General features: G+C 44.6%; 1 protein-coding gene across 1 annotated transcript in view; it reads left to right on the top strand.

Annotated features, from left to right (window-relative positions):
* The first annotated feature begins 4,812 nt into the window (after nucleotides 1–4,812).
* The window catches only part of KLHL35 (kelch like family member 35), a 30,417-nt gene continuing 13,997 nt past the window's right edge, over nucleotides 4,813–21,232 (top strand). The window contains exon 1 of the mRNA XM_066588296.1: nucleotides 4,813–4,930. Within this exon, the coding sequence (XP_066444393.1) occupies nucleotides 4,893–4,930 (38 nt within the window). The 5' untranslated portion in view covers nucleotides 4,813–4,892. The remainder of the gene's footprint in view (nucleotides 4,931–21,232) is intronic.

The raw sequence follows: 21,232 nt of genomic DNA, 5'->3' as shown, positions 1-21,232 counted from the left end.
AAACCAAACCTTGGTGGACTGTGAAGTCTGCTTGGGATCACCGCCCTGGTGGAAAGTCCAATGATGGCAAAGATTCAGCGTCGTCACAAAAGGCGTTTTCTAGGATTTCCTGATACTTCATTGGATCCGTCTTGCCCTCCTCACAATGCAGGTTTCCACCGTCCGACCATCATCAGCGACCGCCATGCCTCATTCTAGGCAGAGGGTTCTTCTCAGTAAAGGTATATACCAGCTCACCAATTCATATAGTCATTGTGTAGACCATGACCAAGGACACATTTTCTGTGATTTGGAGGGGGGGTTGAGCACCAGATATCGTATTAAATTGTGATTTTTCTAAAAAATATATATTTTTATATTAATTCCTAATGCTGGATGATCTGCTTGTGTTCTTCTCAGCGTCTACCTCATTCTTCCTCCTCCAGACACACCGCTGATTCAGAGGCACAAGAAGTTCCACTCTTTAAATGCCCTGACTGCCGAATGCCCCCCCTCCCATGATGAGATTGCAAGGTGCCACGGCAGCCAGGGGTCTTCTTAAGGCCCCCAGCACTGCCATTGCAGTATGCCTATGAAGCTATGCCAGTGCCGTGACTTAATGAACTGCTGTCAGATGGCGGTATTACATTATACCGCGGCAGCGATCAGACCGCCACACGTTCTTCTCTCCTCTCGCTTTGTTGCAAGGAAAATACACAAGTCCTGGCTCTTGGGGAAAAAAAGTGAACAATCTTGGCTATTGAATTAGTTAACCCCTTGCTCCCATCCAGCGGGGGTGCAGGGTCTCTATTAGTACCCCAGCCCACACTGCTGTGAACTCCCAGGGTGCATTGCGGTGCCTGTTAACCATTATCGCAGACATCCTGAGCTTGGACGGATTTGGTAGAAGCGCATTAATCTTCACGTTGGATAGAAATGTTATGTTCTGCAGATGTCCCGTTCTGCAGGCTCAGCTTTCCATATTAACACAGGAACCATCTGCATCAGGGGCTGCCAGCAGCAAAGTAACAACTGAGGGGTCTGCATCGTCCCACTACATACAGCATAACAAATGAACAGCCATACAGGTAACCGTGATTAAAATGTCCTACCGTTTTGTGTATACAGCCCTCATACAGACACATGTGTTTCTATGGTTACTAGGAATTTTCAACTCCAACTTCCCATTAACCATGTGTGATCTATAGGGCTATCCCAGCAGCCTCGCTGGGGCTGAAATCTCCCAGCACTCCCTGCCTGTTCAGTGTCTGCATAGAGCCCAGTATTCTGAGTAGTGCTACCTGATACTGATGGCTCATCACCCATCTTTGCATGTCAATCTGCCACCTTTCTGGTCTGGGAAAAGTTGAGTGGATTTAGGCTCCATTCACACGGCATGAATCTAGTGCGAATATGAAGTCATTCACATGAATGATGCGTTTTACACGCAGATGCGAGGCATCACTTCTGTCACAATCGCGGTCCTCTGGCGCGTCTTTCAGGTGTGTCAGTATCAGCAACTGTTTGATTTCAATGGGCACCATCACTCGGCGTGCGGCGTCGCTGCGAGGGAAATAATCGCTCAGGTATGACTTCATTCAAAAACATGGAGTTCATATTTGCGTGAGTTTTGTGCGAGATTCGCGCTCGTCTGCGTGCGGCCTTAGTTCTCTTTCACTCAAGCGATTGCGATATCACCGCTACAAAATCGCGGCAATATAATAGCTCTGGTCTCGCGATTTTGAAAGTTTCTAATCTTAAAATCGCAAGTTCGTGCGTTGCGATGCGATAAACAGGGAGGCTCCATAGGGAAGCATGGGAGCTATAAAGAAAAAAAAAATCGCACATCGCATTTTTTTTTGCGCAATATAGTATTAGTGAAAACATCGCAGATGGGAAGGAAACCGTGGGAAAGCGCGGCTTCGCAACATGCATTTTGTAGCGCCATCACATTATCGGAAAATTTCTCTATTCTATATCCCGTGTGAAAGCGGCCTTAGGGTACCTTCACCCTGGCGAGGAAATCGCACGATTTCCCAGCACTGCGAGAGATCGCAAAATTATGAAGCCAATGGCTCCAGGCACATTTGTGATGTTTGAACGCTTGAAACAAAATCGCGGCATGTCCATTCTTTTTGCAATCTCACCCATTGTTTCCAACAGGGCCGGCGGCGGCAGCAGCACCAGCCCCATTGAAATCAATTGGAGATGCTCGCGATCCTCTGGCTTTGCTGTGACAGCTGTGGCAGGGGACTCTCCACCCCATTGAAATCAATGGGAGAAGATCACTATCTCCTGCCGGGGTTGTGACAGCCACAGCGGGGGATTCCTTCAGCCCTGCAGGGATGGGAGGCTGCTTCCCTGGGGAGATGCATTGCATCCAGGGCTTCAGAAGGATTGCGAGAGCGAGATTGGGGCGTCAATCACATCCCGACGTCGCTTTCACCAGTGTGCAGGAGACATTTGTGTATTTCCTGCCAAGCAAAGCTCATCACTATTCATCCCACTGCCTCACAAACTCATACCGGAGGGTTGTTGGATCCAATTAGCTTTTTCTGGAACATGGAAGGAAACCCTTCGTTGTGGCGATAACGGAATTAGCCATTTACAAGAGATCCAATTGTCTCCCTGCCCCTCTGATACGCATCCTCCAGACCTGCCGACTGCGATTTCCCTCCACTGAGATAGGATTGTTGCTCATAGGTCTTTATCAAGCATGAGGTTAAAACGCTGTATGTTAACCCTATAACGACTGCCAATACATCTTTTGATGGCCTGCGGCATCGGGGTACGTGTCACGGGAGATCGTGGGGTGATCTTCATACACAAATCGCGGGAGCCAGCTGTTTCTTACAGCCGACACCCAGCGGCAACTGCTCCAATAAGCCGCGCGGCTCATCGGAACTCTTAACCCTTTTAATGCATCAGAATTTAAATCCCCCACAATATATATCCCACAATGATTGGGGGTCCTGTATGCCCCCCTCTGATGAGATCGCAGGGAACCATGGCAGAATGCCGATCAAGCCATACCGGGGTAGTATGATGTAATGCTATGGCATTATATAGTACTGCAGGAGCAATCAGAGCATCGCATGTTGTGGTCCCCTCTGGGGACTAAAAGAAAGTAAAAGTTAGAGCAATAAAGTTTTATTAATTATTAAAAAAAAAAAATAGTTAAAAAAAATAACCCTTTTGCCAGATTTATAATAAAATAATCTAAATAATAAAACACAAATACATATTTGGGATCGCTGCGTCTGTAACAGTCCGATCTATCAAAGTAATGCATTATTTATCCCACACGATGAACAAGGTCAGAAAAAAATATATAAAGAATGACAGAAATGCGTCACCCTGTCTGCAAGAAAAAAATGCAAAAAAAGCGAACAAAAAGTTGTATGTACTCCAAAATGGTACCAATGAAAACTACAGAACATCCCGCAAAAAACGAGCCCGCGCACAACGACATAGACGGAAAAATAATAAAGGTCTTGTGCAGAAAATGGCGGCAGAAGAGAAATTAAAAAAATTAAATGTCTTTGAGAAAAAATACAAGTAGTACAGCAAAAAAAACCTCTATTAGGGCTTATTCAGACAGGCGGAGAGCGATCGGGTTTTCACGGCCGGCTGATATACGCTGAACCTCTCTGCAAGGGGAGGGGGCGGGGCGGGAGCTAGTGCACTAAGCTTCCCTCCCCCTCTTCGCCCCTCGCCACTACTTGCAATTGGAGGGGTGGGATGGGGCGGAGCTATTTTCAGTGCACTCGACCGATATATGCCTGTCTGAATAAGCCCTAAGTTTGGTATCGTAGTAATCGCACCGACCCATGGAGTAAAGAGATCAGGTCATTTTTGTTGCAGTTTGTGCGCCGTAGAAACAAGACGCACCGAAAGATGGCGGAATGTCGTTTTTGTTCCATTTCTCTCCACTTACAATTTTAAAAAAATTTTTGAGTACATTATATGGTACAATAATATAATATATGGTACCACGGAAAAATACAACTGGTCCCGCAAAAAACAACAAGCCTCATACAGCGACGGCGATGGAGAAATAAAGGAGCTATGATCTTTGTAAAAGGGGGAGGAAAAAACGAAAATTAAAAAAAAGAAACAAATCTTTGTCACTAAGGGGTTAAGGACCAATAAAGTTTGGCTGCTCACCTTTGCACCTGACCCCCCCCCCCCCCCCCCCCCCCACTACAAAAATAGTTGGGGCGTGCAGGGTGCGATCTGGGCTCCATCTGGCACGAGTGCAGGATCCTGGGTACTGAAAATAAGTGTTGCCCCTGGGTGCCGTACGTCAGACCCATAAGACCCCCATATTCTGTGACACCAGGAGTTCTACAAGCTGAACTGCCCCCTCTGCATTCTAGGAGCTCTATTATCTGTTCACCTGCTTACTGACTGTTTCCACTAACAGCCAGCAGAATTTTGAATACAGCTCTGGATATACTTCAGTCTGCAGATATTGTAGATTAAGAATTGGTACCCTGAGGACTCTGGAGAGCAGTGCATTCCCTCCACAGCTGAAAATGGCTGCTATCAGGAAGCAATAGAGTACATTCATCTGAATTGCTAGTAGCTCCTTTGCTGCCTCAGATGGCTGATAACAGAGAGCAATAGATTGCATTCTCCTGCCCAGCAGATGAGGCTGTATTGGTGTGCAGTGTCCCTTTAACAGCTGCCCCAGGCGCACCGTGTGTGTCATCCATGTTCCCGGGCGGGCGCGGCGCCCTGCATGCAGATCAGCGCTAGTGCTGCCCGGGGGGCGGCTGCAGCCCCGTCCTTTGTACAGCAGTCTCCTCCTCCAGGCACACAGCTGGGACCGCAGAGCATCTCACCCGGCGCTCCATCTACCGCCGCCGCTCCAGAGAGGGGCGCACCTGCCGGGGGGACAACACTGCAGCATGCCGGTGACGGGGCCCACGTACAGCGCCCCCACCAGGTAACCGCACACTGCCTTTGTTTCACCGATAGCCAATTACTGCATCACCTCCTACTACACCTGGATATATATATACAGCAGGGTCTCCTCCCCGGGGTCCCCCGGACACGGCAGCTGCGGGACCCCCCACTACTACAGCCGAATATATGTCAGCCGAATCCTAGAAGCTTCACCCCCACCGGCAGAGCTGGCATCAGGGCTTCCCCGGGAGAGGAGACACTACACAGGGGTTCCCCAACACTAATACAGTGGGATATCTGTTTATCTAATATATCTATCTGATATCTCTCATACCTATCTCATCTCTCATATTATATCTATCTAATATTTTTCATCTATCTACCTATCTAATATCTCTCATATCTAACTATTTAATATCTATCTCATATCTATCTATCTATCTATCTATCTATCTATCTATCTATCTATCTATCTATCTATCTATCTATCTATCTCCTATCTATCTATCTATCTATCTATCTATCTATCTATCTATCTATCTATCTATCTATCTATCTATCTATCTCATATCTATCTATCTCCTATCTATCTATCTATCTATCTATCTATCTATCTATCTATCTATCTATCTATCTATCTATCTCCTATCTATCTATCTATCTATCTATCTATCTATCTATCTATCTATCTATCTCATATCTATCTATCTATCTCCTATCTATCTATCTATCTATCTATCTATCTATCTATCTATCTATCTATCTATCTAATATCTATCTCACATCTATCTATCTATCTATCTCATATCTATCTATCTCATATCTATCTATCTCTTATCTATCTATCCATCTATCCATCTCTTATCTATCTATCTCTTATCTATCTATCTATCTATCTATCTATCACATATCTATCTATCTATCTATCTATCTCCTATCTATCTGTCTCATATCTATCTATCTATCTATCTCCTATCTATCTATCTCCTATCTATCTATCTCCTATCTATCTATCTATCTATCTATCTATCTACCTATCTATCTATCTATCTATCTCCTATCTATCTATCTATCTATCTATCTATCTATCTCCTATCTATCTATCTCCTATCTATCCATCTCTTATCTATCTATCTCTTATCTATCTATCTATCTCATATCTATCTATCTATCTATCTATCTATATCATATCTATCTATCTATCTCATATCTATCTATCTATCTATCTATCTATCTATCTATCTATCTATCTATCTATCTATCTATCTCATATCTATCTATCTCATATCTATCTATCTCGTATCTATCTATCTATCTATCTCTTATCTATCTATCTATCTATCCATCTCTTATCTATCTATCTATCTATCTCTTATCTATCTATCTCGTATCTATCTATCTATCTATCTATCTCGTATCTATCTATCTATCTATCTATCTATCTATCTATCTATCTATCTATCTATCTATCTATCTATCTATCTATCTATCTCTTATCCATCTATCCATCTCTTATCTATCTATCTCGTATCTATCTATCTATCTATCTATCTCGTATCTATCTATCTATCTATCTATCTATCTATCTATCTATCTATCTATCTATCTATCTATGTGCTGGATTACGGTTTTCTCCAGCAGGCTTTGGGGTATTTTGTCGCTTTCCTAATTGTGTGGAAGCAGTATGCGCACACTGACCAAGTCAAACACAAGGTATGAATCTCATGTTAAAAATGGCTCTCCGTCCAGAAACAGCCAGACAGGGCCTTTTATTGTACAGACACACAATGGGCGTGCAACAGGTTACATCAGTAACATATAGGATTCTCATTTGTCGGATCATACAGAATCCCCCACCTCTCTGCCCACCTCTCTGCCCACCCTCTCTCACGTCCGCCATAGTATGGACTTTGTATTCTTTAGCATGCAGACAACCTTATCAACATGTGCTCAGGCTGAAGCAATTCCTTTGTTGTAGAAGTTTCAGGATGGGAGTGGAAGGGGGGCTAGATAAACACTCAGTATAGGACACAGATCTACACATAAACTGGTTGAGCAACTTCTTATGTACTTAGAGCAAATACATCACCCATCCATTGGCTAGCAAATACCATGATTAGATTGTGTGTGTCCTTTAGACTCCACAGAGCTGAAAGTCATTACAACATCAATAGACATTTTATATTAAATAATTATCATGTCTATCACAATCCCCCCTTAAAATGTCTATCCTCTAATTTTCACAGTTCTCTGCGCATGAGCCTATAACTGGAGCGCGTTGAAGGTTCGTTTTAGGGTCTTCAAGGGGGTGTAGGACTTGTCCACTCCTTCTGGGGATGCATCCAGCAAACTCATGGTGGGAGCGGCTTTTCCAGCATCAGTTTCACAGGTCTCTCTGACACAGGGGATAACACAGCAGACTAGAACAGAAAAGGTAATCATCAGTTCACATACAACAGCGACGCCCGTCTGTGCCAGGATCCTTTACCACCCGCTCATCCATGGCGAGTGCTGGTCCCAAAAGTTAGCTCTTTTTAGTCAGTGTGGTCAGCTTCTTAATGACAACTGCGTCTTTACCCGCGGGTCACGTGTCGTCTAGGATGTAGGTACAACAAGTCTCCCCTGTCATCTTTCAGACACTCCCCTTTTTAGCTAAAGTCGTCTCTAAGGCCATTCTATTTTTAAAAAAGTCATAGTCGAGGTAGGTCCTATTGGTCGACTAGTCCCTATAAGGCGTCTCCAGTATAATTTATAAACCACTACTAATTATAATAAACATAATTAATCCAGTCAACGTTTATTTACCATAATGATCAGGAAAATGGACTTGAATCTAGTTTTAACTTGGTCTCTAATTTTTAAAACTTGTCAGGTACCCCCCTTGGCTATCCCATGACGTCAATGTACATGTGTAGATCAAAACTACCACCAGGGGTCTCTCTTCTCGCTCTAGTATAATGTTACAATACTAGTAGCGTGCACAGGTACGCACGGCGTGGGACTCCCTAATCTTCACCCACACCAATGTCCCTCCTGGAGATAGTCCTTATGGTGAACACGTCCAAGTCGCCTCACCCTTGCGTCAGGGCTTTCCCACTGCCCGTAAGTCCCTACTCCTAGGAGGGGGGGGGGGGATCCCTACCTTACCTCAGAGGGAGGCCATGGATTCCCTGGGCTCATTTCCGGGCATCCATACCCTCTATCTGTACAAGTTAACACCCCACAGGGTGTGCCCTCGCCGGAACCTAAGGTCTTCTGCACTATCCCTAGGCAAATGGGAATTCCACTGACAATCCATCTTAGGAGATCGGGGCAGGCACAGTACTAGTACATTTCTCCTTTTTCTTTGGTAGCGCATGTGGTTGGCATTATCGGAACTGGCTCTTCATCTTTTTCAAACAAGGGAAACGTTGGTGTCTGACAGGATGTGGAGGAGCATAAGGGCTTTACTAAGGCACACTCCCCTGTCCAATTACCCTCCAGGCGGGTCCTCTACCTCATGTCTCCACAAAGCCAGTAAACGTCTCCTAAGGACTGGACCTGATTCTGCATCTATTCCCCTCCTATCATACTGTAGGAGGAGCAATACCCGTTGGTGAGTTCCCCAAAAATCTCCCTCCACCCTGCCTATTTGCCTGGCAGGTGTAGTTTCCAGGGTAGTCAGTAATACTCTCTCCGGTGCAAACACTTAAGTAGTTATAGAGTATTCCTTCTTCCATTTCTCACGGACAGTGAAATTAGCGGAAATGTTCGTGAAGAGACTAATAAACCACTCTTCAGCATCTACAGGGAGATTTAGGGGGACCATCCCCGAGTGTAGTCGGGCACTACCGCACACGCAACAGTTAGACTTGTTGCTCCTGTTAGCATTGTACCTCATCAACTCCAACCAGAGATTCTGGTCAGAGTAGCCAGTCGCTACTGTCAAGGTGTCCTCAAAGGTAGGGTCGGCTATGATCATCATGTTCGTCAAGGTCTTTATCTTACGGCGGAGGGGGTTAATTATGGGCACGGGACTAAGTGAAGGCTTCCATTCGGCTGCATCTACCATACCCCTTATTTTAAACTTCCCTAAGGGATCTATCCTCCCGTACCGGTATGTCCCCAGACTATAAGTCTCCCCGTCCCCCGGGCTTGGATCTCCCATGGTTAATGTAAAAACCGCATTAAAACCAAGCAACATACTAAGTTCAGCCTTCCAATACCTGCTGTCCTTATTATTCTCAAGGAGGGTTATACGACTAATTAGGGATTTCCCGCTCCTATTTTTCTTATTTAAGGCACTTCGCGGTTTATAGGACTAGTCTGTTCCTGCGTTCCATCCCACTAATCCCCAATAACGGCAGTCTTCTCCCCAGACGTTATCAGTGGCACAAACATATTGTATTCCCCGGGTATATAAGTCATATAACCAGCTGGACTGAGCTAAATCTGGCCTGCGGTGGGATCTTGCGCCTAGACACGGGACCACAGTACAATAGTCGAAGGAATATGCAGCTACTTGAGCATTGGACGAGTTATACTAGAAGGTAACCATACCCCCATATTCTTCCGACTAAGGATTCCAGTTGCCACCCTCCTCTCTCACTAGCCCTAACCAGAGTAACGTCTTTGGCACAACTAAGACTGGTCTCCCGGATCTGAAGCTTTCTTACAGTATGAAGCGTGGATCCATGTAAGTCTTTCGGCTAGTTTCACAGCTGTGGCAGTAGTCAGAAGCACCTGGTAGGGGCCATCAAATCGGGGCTCAGGAGGGTGCTTCCTGGGGAACTTCTTGACGCACACCCAATCCCCAGGCTGCAAGATATGTGTCCCAGTGTCTGCCTCTGAGTCTGGAAGAGAACACCTGTGCATAGGCTTTGGTTAGTTCTTTAACAACGAAAATCACATACTCAGTCAACACATCAGATTGTAATTGTAACCACTGAGGATAGTAACAACCTAGTCTTGGGGCTAGCCCAAACAATCTCGTAGGGAGATAATGTATAATCCCCCCTGGGTTCATATCTAACACTGTATAAGGCTATTGGATGACAGTCTTTCCAAAGTGGCGTCATTTTTAAGTATCTTACTTTTTAGCGTGCCACTACGTCTCTCCACCTTTCCACTACTCTAAAGATGGTAGAGTATGTAAAAGGCCTGGGATACACCCAGAGCAGACATGACATGTTACATTCACCTGCGAAGTTTATACCTCTGTCTGACTCTGAATCACCTCTGGTACCCCATATTCACAGTTTACCTCGTTCATGAGCTTCTTTGCGGTTACCTACTTGTTTACCTTGGTAACAGGGTCGGCCTCCAACCTGCAAAGACATCAACAACAAGCACGTATTCATACTTCCCAACAAGTGGGAGCTGAACGTAGTCAATTTGCAATCCCTGAAATGGGTAGAGTGGTCCCGGCAAGTGTGGTGTGGCAAATTTACTTCTGCCCTGACTTACCCATGGCATAGATCATGCTAAACCGGACAAATGATGCAGCAGCTACAGAGAACCTAGAAGTCGCCCAACCTCTTTCAAGCGTCGTCGTCATTACTGCTTTACTAGGTGGGTCTTTGCGTCCATCAGCTGGGCCATCATGGGATACAGGAACTGTGGTGGGCAAGTGCTGTTGACTGGTCACCACACGCTGTCCTGTTTCTGCTGTTCCCATATTAGTCCATTTATTCTTTCCTTCCTTGCTGGCTGGTAACTGTAAAAGTCTTTAGCATATCAAAGTCCAAATTTTTGTCAATGTCCAAAGTTTTTTTTACCACTGACTCATGCTGTCAGTATCTTTCTTCTTTCTTCCACGGCTTGAGGGCCGCTGCCTTTGCTGCGCTGTCAGCGAGGGTGTCGTCTCTCCAGTGTAGGAATCGGTGCGAACTCTCAACTTTGTCAGGTAGAAGTAGGGCCTCCATGCGACTCTGTACCGTTGCACCATTCTCAATTGGTTGTCCTGCTAAGGTAAAAAACTGTCTGGCCTTCCATATTGGGCCGTAATCATGAGCTATGCCAAATGCATACCAGGAGTCAGTGTAAAGGATTGCCGGTCTTACCGCTCGCCACTCTACACGCCTCAGTGAGGGCCTTCCATTCCGCTTATTGTACTGTGACATGCGGAGGCAGAGCTTCTGCTTCTAGGACATCTTGTTGTGTGACCACTGCATATCCGATGTGGAGTCATCAATCCTCACCCTGGTACCATCTGCAAAAAGCTCAACATATGCATTATCAACAGGGGTTCTGGTAACTGTTTGCATATCTGCAGTTTCTTACTGTATTAGTACTAAATAATCGTGCTGATGTTCTATTTCACATGGCTCGGAATCTTGTAGCACAAAATCATTTATTTATTTTTTTTCAAACCCAATAGCTGATCTACAACACCTAGATCATCTATGACCCAGATCACCTATGCCTCCCCCCTTTTGAACCGCAATACTCAATGGAAAAAGAGTCATTGCGTTCAAACTAGTAAACCAAGAGGCACAAAAACAAGCACTTTGTAGGTCAAGGTGACATTGTATGCAGCGAAGTCTGAGCGAAAATCTTACAAAAATTTTTTTTTTTTTTTTTTTTCCTTCAGGTCGCAGTTAGCATTTTTTAACACAAGGGGGCGCCACACGATTCAAATTTTACGTCACCCAGTGTAATAGTATTTCAGGGTATGGCCAGCGTTTAGCTTTTACTCTCCTGTCGGAATATAATTATAGCTTCAGTGTAGACTGACACTAGAATATACAAAAGACTTAAAGAAAAAACTAAAGAATACGGATGAATTAACATCCTACTCTGGGCAATTCAGTCCCTCTTTCTTCACATAAAAAGTAAAATTACTTCACCAAATTGCATGAAAAAGTTTGCTGGGTGACTATAGTGAAATTATTCCATCTGTAGGAGCCTTCCATAACATCATCTGTCTGAGCATCCATTGGAGAAGCGGGCAGTGGAAAACAGAGCCCCTGGGAACATGAGAGAGCGTCCCCTGTCATGTATTCCTGGCCTCTGTCCCCCATGCATCAACTCCAATCTTCCATGCACTATAAACCAGCTTAGTCATCTACTATGTCCCAAGCTGCATCTCCACAAAGGTTTGTTTCCCTGAACTTATCACACATCCAAAGTGGCCACATCTTGGAGCGTAACAAAGTCTGGTCAAACAAAACCTTTGTTCAGACAATCATGATGTTAGCACTGGATACAGTGGCATTGGGAAATATAGGCTTCCCAAATGCAGCAAAATGGCCGCCAGAGGCAGAAAGGGGCGGGGCTACAAATCTCCCAAGTGAGGCAAAATGGCTGCCGGAGGAACGGGCGGGGCCAGGGGCAGCAGCACTCCCAGGTGAGGCAAAATGGCTGCTGAGTAGCAGCACGTCCAGGTGAGGCAAGATGGCCGCTGGAGGAGGAAGGGGCGGGGCCAGGTCCTGTCCCGGATGGGGAGGGACCGGAAGTAACATCACACACCCTGAAAGTGAGCACATGGGGGGAAATAACTTCAGGGTGGGGGCAGGCCTCACTACATTTACTGCAGAGTCACACTATGTTGGATTGTAAACATTGCAAGCACGGCCGCCATTACAGGGAGGGGCCGCAGTCAACACAAAGACATTACATTGTTCATAAGCAATACACATACCCCCCTACATGCTTTCTCCTCTTCAATCTCTTAACTACATTATACCTCCTCCTAGCAATCTAAAAACACCTTTCTTTCTGCTAGGCTTCCTGCTCATCTTCTGAAAACTTTCTACAACCTATCTTATCTGTCCATGACCTAACATTTCTTTCTGCAACTTTTCCTGGTCCTTCTCTTTGTATAACATTTCTACATGTTCAGTAAACTCTGCTGCCTTCAGCAACCAGATGACAAGCTCTATGACCTTTGTCCTTGCTCACTTTGCTCAACTCTATGCTACCTGCTTATTCTATTCTATTCAAAGTTTCTGCACACAGTACTGTTTCTCTTGTAAAATCTGCTTTCTTCAAATCCTTTCCATACAACCTCTTTCCCACTCAGAATTATAATGCACATTAATTCTACAAAACACAGGGAACGACAAAGTAAACAGAAAGGGTTAATTGGAAAAAGCTTTCAGCTCACTCTTATCAGCAGCCCTCCCCCCAACAATAAACACTGCACATTCTTTCTATAATACCAGACAGACGGGATTACTGGAGAATACCCACAACGGCTCAAGGTATATATATATCTCATCCACCTTTATATCAACCCAAGGTATATATCTCATCTACCTTTATATCAACCCAAGGTCTACTAGCAATCCCGAAGAGCACTTCCTGTACACGTCCTAGACAGGACATTTAGCTATACACAGAGACTGACGATTATTTTCAATGACCAAAACCTCAATAATATTCTGGAGAAATCAGCCTTCACAGTATATACCTTTCCACATATGAGAACATAACACGCTCAATCATAAAGTTAAGTATACGTATCATAAATCTTCCTAACCTCACACTAGTTTTACCTAGGAGCACGTGTCACTGGCGTGTTCCCTCAGACTTAAACAGCCGAGTCCGCCCTCCCGACACATTAACCCTCACAGAATTTATCTCTTGGTCTTGTATACACAATTTTTAACCGTCTCAGACATAACAGCATACACAGCGTACAAAATACCCCTAGACAGGTAACGTGGTGATTTTCCCGAGTGGACAGAACTAGAGTTATTACCTGTCTTTCAGTGAAGGTCCAGTCTGGCTCAGGAACAGGCAGAAAAGCAGTCAGAACCCAGCTTTGACACAGGTAGATAAAGCAATCTTACCGTGTTCTGTAGATTTTCGGGCCCCTGAGTTCTGCGTGCCATCTGCCGATCTCTGTACGTTCCAGGCTGTGACCTCACAGATCCACTCGCCCACCCAGGGACGCCAATTGTGCTGGATTACGGTTTTCTCCAGCAGGCTTTGGGGTATTTTGTCGCTTTCCTAATTGTGTGGAAGCAGTATGCGCACACTGACCAAGTCAAACACAAGGTATGAATCTCATGTTAAAAATGGCTCTCCGTCCAGAAACAGCCAGACAGGGCCTTTTATTGTACAGACACACAATGGGCGTGCAACAGGTTACATCAGTAACATATAGGATTCTCATTTGTCGGATCATACAGAATCCCCCACCTCTCTGCCCACCTCTCTGCCCACCCTCTCTCACGTCCGCCATAGTATGGACTTTGTATTCTTTAGCATGCAGACAACCTTATCAACATGTGCTCAGGCTGAAGCAATTCCTTTGTTGTAGAAGTTTCAGGATGGGAGTGGAAGGGGGGCTAGATAAACACTCAGTATAGGACACAGATCTACACATAAACTGGTTGAGCAACTTCTTATGTACTTAGAGCAAATACATCACCCATCCATTGGCTAGCAAATACCATGATTAGATTGTGTGTGTCCTTTAGACTCCACAGAGCTGAAAGTCATTACAACATCAATAGACATTTTATATTAAATAATTATCATGTCTATCACATCTATCTATCACATATCTATCTATCTATCTCCTATCTATCTGTCTCCTATCTATCTATCTCCTATCTATCTATCTCCTATCTATCTATCTATCTCCTATCTATCTATCTCCTATCTATCTATCTCCTATCTATCTGTCTCCTATCTATCTATCTCCTATCTATCTATCTCCTATCTATCTATCTATCTATCTATCTATCTATCTATCTCCTATCTATCTATCTCCTATCTATCTATCTCCTATCTATCTATCTCCTATCTATCCATCTCTTATCTATCTATCTCTTATTTATCTATCTATCTATCTATCTATCTATCTATCTATCTATCTATCTATCTATCTATCTATCTATCTATCTCATATCTATCAATTTATTTTATATCTATCTATCTCATATCTATCTCATATCTATCTATCTATCTATCTATCTATCTATCTATCTATCTATCTATCTATCTATCTATCTATCTATCTCATATCTATCTATCTATCTATCTATCTCTCTATCTCATATCTATCTATCTCTAGGTGTATCCTTCTCATGTGTGATACTGTTTTTTAGACCTCTCTCACACGGGCTACATAACACATGTATGTGAGGCTCCTGATGTCCAACGGGCTCTTTCACATGAGATGTTTTGTAGCCTGAAAGAACCTATTGGAAGCCCTCAGCTTCACATACCTGTGTCTTGTAGCCCGTGTCACAGAGGCCTCGGCCCGGGCTCACAAGGGCTTATACACATTTTAACCGGGCATATATGCAGGATAATTCCGTGACTACAATGCGCCTTCACCCCGTATTTCGCTGCGCCGCGCTTGTGTGCACAAATAACACACACATGATGTTATTCTGCATATATGTGCACTGACTGTGCAGGTAAGTCCGGGACACTCAGGCAACTGGTTCTGTTCACTGATTATTACACTGTGCGGATCCGCTTGTGTGAACGAGCCCTTAACCCCTTTAGCACCAGACACTACTTTACCCATGTGGTGGTTTTACTGCCCTATTTCTTTCTTTAGCTCCCAATCATACGGCTGCAGCATTTTTTCCGGTGTCACACGGGGCTGTTTTATTAATTTTTTTTATCTGCCCTTTTTTCCCGCTTTTTCCTTTTATTAGGGGTAAAAAGAATTTTTTCAATTTAAAGTTCTTTATTTTTAAACTGAGTATGTTCCCGCTAAACAAGGTCCAGGAACGGGTTCCTCCTTTTGTTTCCGATGTCTTGCTATACTATCGGTATAGTCTCGGATTACGGGGGCGGCGGCGGGAGGGGAGAGGTAAACTGTTTCCCCCTTCCCGACCGAGAGCTTTAATCCTGCTTTTTTGGCGGCTGACATTAAAGTCCAGGACCAAGCCCTGTAGATGTACCATGCTTGGGCCTTAAGGGGTTAAACGGGTGCATGTGTGATAACGCCTACTGAGCCGCTGTATATCAAGGCCCTTTTAGACACAACAAGAATCACTCAAAAATCGCTCAAAGCCGTCTTTTGAGCGATCCTCGTTCTGTCTAGATGCAGGAACATCGTGCAGTTTTCGTGTACGATTCGCTGATCACTGAATTCTAGCTTGCCAGAACTGAGCGATCAGCTGTTATCAGCCAGCTGCACTGATAAGATTCTCTGTGCCTGTGTCCTGCTGTGAATTCACAGCCAGGACACTGGCAGTCATAGTGGAGAAGAATACAGCTGTTTGTTTATGCAAAACAGCTGTATTGTTCTATGAGTGTCCCGCTCCGCCTGCATATTCTATAGTAGCTACAATAAAGTATGCAAAGAGGATCGCTCAAAACGGTCACTCCAAAAAACTCCGACCGATATCATGCTTGCAAAATTGCAATGCGCGCGCGATACGGTTTTAATTTAAAAAAACATCTGACCGATGTACTTGCAAAAGCGTGAAAAATGCACGTGAAAAAAATCACAAGTGCTTCCACTATGGCACACGGGTGCGGTGTGATTATTTAACGATCCCATAGGAAATAATGGGCACTTCCTTACGAGGAATCGCCCAATGGGAGGACATGCAGCGTCGCTGCGAGGGAAGATGCGCTCATGTGAATAAATGTTTTATTTACACTCGCAAGTTCTGTCCGTATCGCTATCGGCGTGTGATACTGACTGCTGAACCAAAGTATAATCCCATCAGCTTCACTGCTGTATCTAAACTCCTTCTGTGTGATACTCCCTGCTCATCCTCACTATCCAAGCCTCTCATGTGTGATACTGTCTGCTAAACTGTGTATCTAATCCTATCCTGTGTGATACTGTCTGCTGAGCCGTGTATCTAATCCTATCCTGTGTGATACTGTCTGCTGAGCCGTGTATCTAATCCCATCATGTGTGATACTGTCTGCTGAGCTGTGTATCTAACCCTATCCTGTCTGCTGAGCAGTGTATCTAATCCTCTCGTGTGATACTGTCTGCTGAGCTGTGTATCTAATCCTATCATGTGTGATACTGTCTGCTGCGCTGTGTATCTAATCCTATCCTGTGTGATACTGTCTGCTGAGCTGTGTATCTAATCCTATCCTGTGTGATACTATCTGCTGAGCTGTGTATCTAATCCTGCCCTGTGTGATACTGTCTGCTGAGCTGTGTATCTAATCCTATCCTGTGTGATACTGTCTGCTAAACTGTGTATCTAATCCTATCATGTGTGATACTGTCTGCTGCGCTGTGTATCTAATCCTATCCTGTGTGATACTGTCTGCTGAGCTGTGTATCTAATCCTATCCTGTGTGATACTGTCTGCTGAGCCGTGTATCTAATCCTATCCTGTGTGATACTATCTGCTGAGCTGTGTATCTAATCCTGCCCTGTGTGATACTGTCTGCTGAGCTGTGTATCTAATCCTATCCTGTGTGATACTGTCTGCTAAACTGTGTATCTAATCCTATCCTGTGTGATACTGTCTGCTGAGCTGTGTATCTAATCCTATCATGTGTGATACTGTCTGCTAAGATGTGTATCTAATCCTATCCTGTGTGATACTATCTGCTGAGCTGTGTATCTAACCCTATCCTGTCTGCTGAGCTGTGTATCTAATCCTATCATGTGTGATACTGTCTGCTGAGCCGTGTATCTAATCCTATCCTGTGTGATACTGTCTGCTGAGCTGTGTATCTAATCCTATCATGTGTGATACTGTCTACTGAGCCGTGTATCTAATCCTATCATGTGTGATACTGTCTGCTGAGCCGTGTATCTAATCCTATCCTATATGATACTCAGTCATAAAAAACCATATAGCAATAAATTGCCATTTACAGCCTACACATAATGATGTCCCCCAATGGGCAGCGCTCCCCTGACAGCAGATCTGGAGGACTATAAGCCACCTTTAAATATCATTTTAAATAGAAGTGGTTCCTATAATAGTCGTTGGAAACAGTCAGCAAGCTGATAGACAAACACCCTCCTACTAGCTTAGCTTCACTGCCTATACAGATCCTGGAGTACAGATGTCCCCAGCACATGTGCAGACACTGAACAAGTAGGGGATGCTGGGAGAAGTTCAGCTCCGACAATAAATGTCCCGGACTCGGCTATCACGATTAACAGACCTGCTACATCTGTGGATAAACAGGCTCTGTTGCTGTTACAATGTTGCCACGTGATTACAAGAATATTGGGGTCGTTGCCTCTATGTGAACTCTGCATCGCTCCGCTGGCGCAGATACATCTACTTCCCCCTTCTGGCAGCAGCGACAGCATAACATCTAGTTTCATAAACTAAAAAAGACGCAATTTCCCCTTTGGATGATTTCCCACTGAGCGTCGTAAACCACACGTGTCGTCAGTCATGTGTTACAGCTGGTGCAGCGGGAGCGATCTGAGCTGGAGGAGTACAGAGTGCTGAGCATCGGCGTACCGCGCTGCTGAGCGTGTGGTCGCTACACTCCACAACATGGAAACTGAGACACCAAGAAGGACAAGCCGTAAGAATATGCAAATCAAGGATGTAGAAAGTGTCGCTAATATATGCAAATGATTCAAGAACCAATCGGTGACCTGTGGGAGGGGCTTCAATGGTATAAAAGCCGGATCAGAAGTACGTTTTTTGCAGCCACATGAAACTTCAAAAATCAGATAAAGTCATGTGACGGGGTTTGGCGATGCCTTCTGTTCATTGACATGCCTGTTATCGCCAACTGAGAGACCTCGGTTTATCCCTCCGGCTGATCGCTACGCTCGGAGGCCGCGTTGTCAGCACTGTCCGGCGTTACGTACCCCAGCGGTTTGGAGAGTGACGACAAACTCAAATGACCGCAAGAGGTGCACAAAGGCGAAGCTCCGCACGGACGGATCGCCAGATTACAAGAATGGCGTGTAGTGATCCATTCTGTACTGTGAGTGAAACTAGACGTCACATCCCAAGCCTAGAGCGTCAGTGTCTACATAAACCACTAGAAGGCGCTTGTACACCAATGGGCTACCAGCCTGACGTCCAGTGACAGGTGAGCCGTTGACCTCACACCAGCGCTCTCGAAGGCTATCATGGTGCAGAGCAAGATGGCAATGGAGGCTGGAATGGGGGTCTACCCTCTACTGCGATGGGTCCCATTTTTGTCTCGGACTCAATGATAGCCAGAGATTGGCATGGAGACCACGTGGGCAACGCCATGAAGAGGCTTTAATAAGAGAATATCACACCGATATTAATCCCAGGATTATGGTGTGGGGGGCATAATGTACGGTAGCCGGACCCCTCTAGTCTTCATTCCAGGTAGATGAACAGCCCAGCATTGTGTTGATTTGGTCTTGGAACCAGCGGTACGGCCATTTTTCCGAAGTGTCCCAAGAACCATTTTTCAACACGACAACACCAGGCCACATGTGGTTCGTGCAACTGAGCAGCCAACGTAGCCTGAATGTGCCACCATAGCGTGCAGCATCTCTGGACTTCTCTCCCATTGGGCAACTACATAGGGAGCTGCCAGATGCATCTTGATGATTTGCGTGCCCAATTGCATTCAGCGGGGTAGAACGTTCCTCAGACAACCATTAATGACCTTGTTGATAGCATGCCAAGGCGTGTAAGCGGGTATTTCTGCTCGTGCCGCTTATACACCATACTGAAACATATCTATCAATCCTGCGATTTCCATAATTTCACGACTTTTCCTTCTTGGTGTTGCAGTTTCGATGTTGAGGAGTGTATTTGGGGTGCTTTCAGAGAAGATGACCGTATTTATCGTATTACAGATTTTTACAGCAATTTTTGCAAAATGCTTTGATCTTGCAGCCAATATGGCAAAAACCACAGGAGGCCCACAATGTAGGAAAACACCCCTAGGCTTTGAAAATTCCCACAAGGAACCTTACAGTCTACTGAAGTGTTCTGGGCCTCCAGTATGGAGATCGCCACCACAGTTATACGAGTGTAGCTTCCATGTTGCCAACTGGCAACAAGGACCATTTCTGGAGTCCTCACAGGAAGATCGTCCATATTTCCAAACTGTCCTACTTAGAAGTGGTCAGTCACAGACCTCCTGCCCAACAAAAGACCCTCCGTCCTCCACCAGTCCTGGACTCCATAGAGATGAAACCCTGAGGAGCAACCTGAATTTACCATAGAACCCTTCATTGCTCTAGAGCACCATGGAATGAAAAATGATCCCTTTCCCTACCCTAGACCACTAGGGAATGTAAAGTGATGCCTTTCACTCTCCGAGACTACTAGGGAATGTAAAATTAGTACTTTTACTACGCTAGACTACCAGAAATGTAAAATGACTCTTTTCACTCACCTATACCACCAGGAAATGTAAAAGAAACAGTTCACTGCGCTAGACCACTAGAAAATGTAAAATAATCCCTCTCACTATCGTAGACCATCAGGGAATGTAAAATTAACACTTTCACTAACCTAGACCACCAGATGATTCAAAATGATTCCTTTCACTACCCTAGACCACCAGGTAATGTAAAAGAACCATTTTACTACTTTAGACCACCGAGGAATGTAAAATTATCCCTCTGACCACCCTAGGCCACCAAGGAGTGTTAAAAAAAAACATTCCACCAGGGAATGAAAAGTGCTCCATTTCACTACCATAGACCAACAGGGACTGTAATAGAGCCATTTCACTATTCTAGACCAAAAGGGAATGTAAAATTAACTTTTTTTTATTACCCATGACCACTAGGGAAAGCAAAATAATCCCTTTCACTACCCTAGACCACCAAGAAATGTAAAATGAGCAATTTCACTCTTCTATACCATCAGAGAATTTGTAAATGATCCCTTTTACTACCTTAGACCACCAGAGAATATAAAAAAAACCATTTCACTACTCTAGAACACCAAGGAATATAAGTTGATCCATATGACTACCCTAGACCACCAGGGAGCACAAAATTAGCCTTTTTACCTGTTAAAGGGGAATGTAAAATTAATAATTTCACCACCCTAGACCAGTGTTTCTCAACTTTAGTCCTAAAGTGCCTCCAACGGGTCATGTTGTAAGGATTTCCTTTGCATTGGACATGTGATGTGATTAGTCAGTGCCTCAGAAATTGCTGCAGGTGTTCTTTCTATAGGATGCCATCAAATCATGACCTATTGATGTCGAGAAACAATGGCCGAGACCACCAGTGAATATTGGTTTAACACTTTCATTGCCATAGACCACAGGTGAATGAACATTTGCCCCTTTCCCATAGACCACCAGGGAATAGAAAATTGAGCCTTATATTAATCTTTGAACTACCCTAAACCAGCAGGAAAAGTACAGTGAACCCTTTCACTACCTTTGACAAGAGAGAATGTAGAATTAACCGCTTCACTATCCTAGACCATGGATTCTGAAGTCCAGTTGTGAACTTCCCCCTGCGGGTGATGTTTTCAGGATTTCTGTA

Source organism: Eleutherodactylus coqui, chromosome 1, assembly GCF_035609145.1.
Source record: "Eleutherodactylus coqui strain aEleCoq1 chromosome 1, aEleCoq1.hap1, whole genome shotgun sequence".
NCBI lineage: Eukaryota > Metazoa > Chordata > Amphibia > Anura > Eleutherodactylidae > Eleutherodactylus > Eleutherodactylus coqui.
The sequence above is the reverse complement of the archived record's forward strand: the minus strand, read 5'-3'. Positions and strand labels throughout refer to the sequence as shown.